The sequence below is a fragment of the Stegastes partitus genome, unplaced genomic scaffold, assembly GCF_000690725.1.
Source record: "Stegastes partitus isolate 25-593 unplaced genomic scaffold, Stegastes_partitus-1.0.2 Scaffold1287, whole genome shotgun sequence".
Taxonomy (NCBI): domain Eukaryota; kingdom Metazoa; phylum Chordata; class Actinopteri; family Pomacentridae; genus Stegastes; species Stegastes partitus.
Window position 1 is genome coordinate 45,437 of NW_007579018.1, and position 5,175 is coordinate 50,611.

At 43.7% G+C, this 5,175-nt stretch overlaps 1 protein-coding gene across 1 annotated transcript in view; it reads right to left on the reverse strand.

Annotated features, from left to right (window-relative positions):
- Window positions 1–5,175, reverse strand: part of bard1 (BRCA1 associated RING domain 1) — a 36,435-nt gene that overhangs the window by 5,236 nt on the left and 26,024 nt on the right. Inside the window, exons 10-11 of the mRNA XM_008298146.1 lie at window positions 2,749–2,846; window positions 4–341 (exon numbers count right to left, since the gene is read on the reverse strand). Coding sequence (XP_008296368.1) covers window positions 4–341; window positions 2,749–2,846 — 436 coding nt within the window. The remainder of the gene's footprint in view (window positions 1–3; window positions 342–2,748; window positions 2,847–5,175) is intronic.

Below are 5,175 nucleotides of genomic sequence, written 5' to 3' on the forward strand. Positions count from 1 at the left end.
GACATCTGAGGGTCTGGCACTGGGAGGAGGCAGAAGGCCGCGATGCAGTCGATGAGCCAGGTGGAGGGAGCCGACCACACCTTGCCTCGTCTGACCACCGCGGGCTTGTGTGTGCCCCGGGGGTCAAACACGATGTACTGGGTGCAGAGGGCCTGGTCGGAGCCCGGCGGGGCGTGGTAGGCCGCGGCGCTCAGGGTTTGCGTCACGTCGCTGTCCGGCTTGGGCTGCCGGCTCAGCAGCTGACCTCCTCCCTCCCGGATCAGCCTGGCGAGCTCGTCTTTGGTGGGCGCCTTGAAGGAGCCGAGGAGGAAGAAGAAGCAGCCGTCGAAGAGCGGCGGGAGCTGCGAAAACAGACGCAGGCATTGGTGAGGGTTTCAAGTTCCTTGGCTGAAACTAATCCTTCCTTGTGCATTAAAAGTCTAACTGAGGAGATCTGCTATCTGAAAAACAACAAAAAAACCTGCTTTTCTTTTACTCTGTGCCAGGCTGAAACATCGGCCCTTGAAATGTCAGTCGATGGATAAAGGTCTTCTGCTGACGATGAAGATAAACCCGGACTACTTTTCTTTGTCACTAAACCTAGGCAAGTGTCTGCGGAGATGCTTTTTTTTATTTACTTCTTTGCTGCAGAGCCAGAAGACATTTTTATAAGCACCATTTCTCCAGACGAACTCTGAACCACTTAGCATTGCTGTTTAAAGCAGCAGTGAATTAGGCCACTGGAGACTGTTCTATTCACAGCATCAATGAACTCAACTGTTGTGGCGTGTAAATTAGCTCTCTCAAGAGTTTCGAGTAAGAAGGTTCTTTGACTGTACTTTGGCTGGATTTCACTTTCGCTGGTGCGTGTGTGTGTGTGTGTGTCTCCCCTTCGTTTATGATTATGATTGATGTTCTTATTGTTTTTCAAGAATGAACATTTATCCTGCATAAGAGGGAAGAAAACAGAAGAAAGCAGCAACGGGGAAATCTCAAATCTACTAAAGAATAATATCATAGCCGTCTATCCAGGATCACATTACTCTACTTCTTCCTCTGCTCAGTGGCACCATCCTTCAGGGAACAATCACTTCATCATGTACGTATACGATGACTTTAATAAGTATTCACTGTTTGATCAAATGATGTCTTGCTGCACTGAATCTCAAATTTGCACAAATTAGACACCTTTAGTATTTAGGTTTGTATCATCTAGCCAATGCGGCGTCCTCATTCTCTGCAAAACTCCACAAGCTGTGTGAAGTTTAACGCCAACTGACGAGCGAGCTGCGATTTTGAAGCCCTGCCGACATCGTCTTGTTTAGACTGAGGTCGTGGTTTTGTTCTGTCGGGTGTTTATGTTGTCCTGGAAGCCATTTCTGTGTAATTTCAGCTTTGTTTGGAGCCGACGTCTTTCTGATCCTTTTCACTTTGTGCTTCTGTGTGTGTGTCCGTCAAAAGCAGTTGGCAACACAATGAAAAAACACACAACAGATGTGAGCACACTCCTGTGCAACAGCAATTAAATGTCAAATGATTCAAAATTGTATCGCCTTACAAGAGTAGGGCATTTTCTTTCATGAAAAATATAAATTTAACAGATTAGATTTACAGATTTAGCCCTATAGTACCTCTTTTTTTTAATCCTTTTCTATATTTTGGCAGCTTTCTTTGGACTTTGTTCCTCTTCTACAAAGCTTCTGTCATCTCGTCAGCTCCACATCTTGAACATTACCAGGAATCTATGGTGCCATCTATAAATGTCATGTCCCAAACACCTTTTGTCCCACCTCAGTGTAGTAGTTCTGGCCACGTTCACCACCAAACACCCATCTGAGCGGAATAAACTTGTTTTGAACGTGATCTAACCAAAAACCAGCCTTCTTTTTATAGCATTTAGCAAAACCTCATCCTGCACTTTTGTACCAAACAGTAGGAAAGGGTTGTTTTTTTTTGTTTTAGAAGTTGACACTCACTGTCCGTAACACTGCCAGATGGTTGAGGACAGTGTTGGACACCCCAACAGCACCAGGGCTGTCGCTGAAGCTCAAAATTCCATTGATAACCCCTTTCCCAAGTCTGAACCACTTGCTCATCTGTTTATCAGAGATACACTGAGCAAGTGACTCTCATTAATCGCAAAACGGCTCGATTTAACTCCTCATTACTGCTGCAACTGGGCTTCATCTGATCTTTAGTCTGATCGTCCTGTGTCCTTTTGCATCATTGTGAAATCTCACATTATTCAGTTTATCTGGCTGTTTTTTTTTTGCATGTGGAGCCACATATGGAGACATGCAACTGGGTACAAAACTGAGCAAGCTCAGGTGTTTACAGGTCATTTTATAACCACAATCATGCATGTAGGCTATTTGGAAATCACAGCTATATACTAGTTTTGTTTCAGGGATCACAGGTTCGATTGTGTTTAGTTTTTTTTTACACTAAGCTTCGGAGGCCTGTATTTAGTATTTGTATTTTATTGCTCATAGGAAGAAACACTACGTGTCAAAGTAAAAAAAATACTAGTAGAGCACATAACACGTGGAGGGGAGTATTCCTTCAACTCAATTGAGATCGATGTGCAATTAGTAGCTTTAAAATGTACTATTTTGTTTTGATTACTGTCAGAAAGGAGCAACTACATTGTGATTTATGATTTTGAAACGAAAAGTAAACACAAGCATGTGGAGAAAAAAACACACATTTTTTCCAAGGACAACTTATACTCATCAATTCCACGTCTGTGTTTGCGTGCGTCTCGTTTACCAAGCTACATCTGTTGATGCGGCTGCGCTGGGGGCCTTCTCCGGCTTCATGCTCGGCTTCAGGCATCCATTCCCCTGCCTGCAGACATGCCTCCACCCCTGGCATCAAAGAGAGAGAGAATGGGGAAGAAAAAAATAAATAAATTAAAGCTACAGCTAATTATGTTGACTTGAAAGAGTGTGACAAGGCAATTGCGAACAGAGGTTGACAACGCTCATGTCTGTTTTATCGCAAGTTGGAAGATTTCAAGTATTGGCAAAGCTGCAGTTGTTGACAGAGAAAGATGCCCACAGCATGATGGAGTTAATGATGCAACCCTCGTTTTAAGTATTAAGCAGAATCCCAGCTTCATCTCTTTCTGTCTCCTGAGGTTTTACAGAGTCAAATTGGAACTGTGTGACAGCCAGCATCCCGGCATTTTTTGAGTTAGAGAAGAAGCTTTTGTTCTAAATCCTTAAAGAAGAGCATCTCAAAAGACAGAAAAAGTTTCTCTCTCTTTTTTTTTTTAAAGTAAAGGCAGAAAATTGCACATTTTAATGACCCCTCACTGTCACAGATAAAATATGCCTCTGAACACAGCACAGATCACAGCGCCACTGTTCTCAGTAAGCGTTCTATTACGGAGCATCATGTTGGGATATAGTTAAAAAAATAATAATCCAAACTCACAATTTAAAAGTGGCACATCTAAACATTGCAGCTAGATTTGGCTGAAAATCTGACAAACTAAATGATGTCAAATAGAGCAATACACCTGAGCATAAAGCTTGGCGTGAGCAACTACTTAGATTAGACGCGCTGAGACGTCTCACGATGTTCCCGACCATGTGTTCAGCTTCCACCTGTAAAGCACGGTGATGTGAACGGATCAGGCTGAATGTGTGTGTGTGTGTGTGTGTGCCCTGTCACAATAACACATACAGTCACCAGTGCATGAGGTGGAGGGTAATTACATTTCTTCATCCCCCTTAATTACAGCTTTCTTTTATAGGGACCCTGCCAGAGTCTTGGGCAGGGGAAGGGAGGGAAGATACCGGGGTTAATCGCTCCGGACGATGGCGCTTAGTGCTGAGGAGTCATTAGCATATTTGCTAATTATGTTCACAAAGAACGCAGAAAACATCTCAAACACCTCTTCCGTCGTGAGTCAGTGAATGAGAGAGCAGCGAGATGAACCCGCTTCCTTGATTAACCACGAGTCCAACTGGAACTGTGATCTCATTATACCAGGATAAGACTAGTCTTGTCCACATAATGAGATAATTATTGTACTTGGACACGATAAAAAAGTTTTGAAGGCCAACGCTGACACTTAAGGATTGAGAGAGGGCACGGCGGCTCACTGTTTTGATTATCAGCATCCCAAAATCCAATTACTGTCATGCTTTAAGAAAAAATAAAACAACAAGTATTCATGGATAGCAAAACACCAGCAGTCTTAGACTCAGTTTTACAAAGAAAAAAATCACAAGAAGGATGACAGGAGCACGGATTTCAACTCGGCTTGGGCAGCAGGCCTATCTATTCTTTTTTATCTCCGTGACATTTCACCGTGGTATAGGCTATGCGATGCCATTTGTGTTAAAATATAACGTAAAAGCTGAGCTGCTGGTGATAAAAGTCATCCTAGCATTTCTGATAATAGGTGCCTTTCTTCCACAGATTCTTGCTGGGGGACCCGATGACACTGACACTTCATAGAGCTGAAGGGTAGAGATGTGTGACTGGCAGCGGGAGACTGACAGCTGGATAAAACATGTGGCTAATAAAGTGCTCTTGTAGGTGGTTGATGTCATCTCAAGATAAAGTCAGGAAACTTGCGCTGCCCCCGCTGCCCTCAGCTGCTAGTTCTACATAATTTGAGGTCATGTAAGTTGGAAGGGGCATGCTTGTAGCGTGCTGTGAGAAACATGAGAAAACCATGGCTGAATAAATTCAGTCGGCTGCAGAAAATGTCGAGGCGTATTTACTCGTTAGCTACTTTCATCCACAGCGATAGAAAAAGACGATTGTTGTAGGGAGGGAAGGAAATTAACTGGATAAAACTGTACAATGGAATTGTAGAAGTAGAAACGTCAGTTTTGCGGTGGGGTCATGTTCCAGTGACTGATTATTGCATGTTTTTGTGGGTTGGAGTCCAGTGCCATCTCTGCAGACGTTGCAGTGGAGCTCGAGGCTGGCTTAAAATAATTAATTGGGAAAAAAATTTGCGGTTCGAGTCCCGGTGAGGACACCCGGGATCTTTCTGCGTGGAGTCTCCATATTCTCCCCGTGCAGTGTGGGTTCTCTTAAGGTTCTCCGGCTTCCTCCCACAGTCCAGAAACATGTTGAGGTTAATCTGTGATTCTAAATTGTCCGTAGGTGTGAATGTGAAAATCATGGTGTGTATGTCCAAAACTGCTCTCCATAGACACAGACTGCGGGACA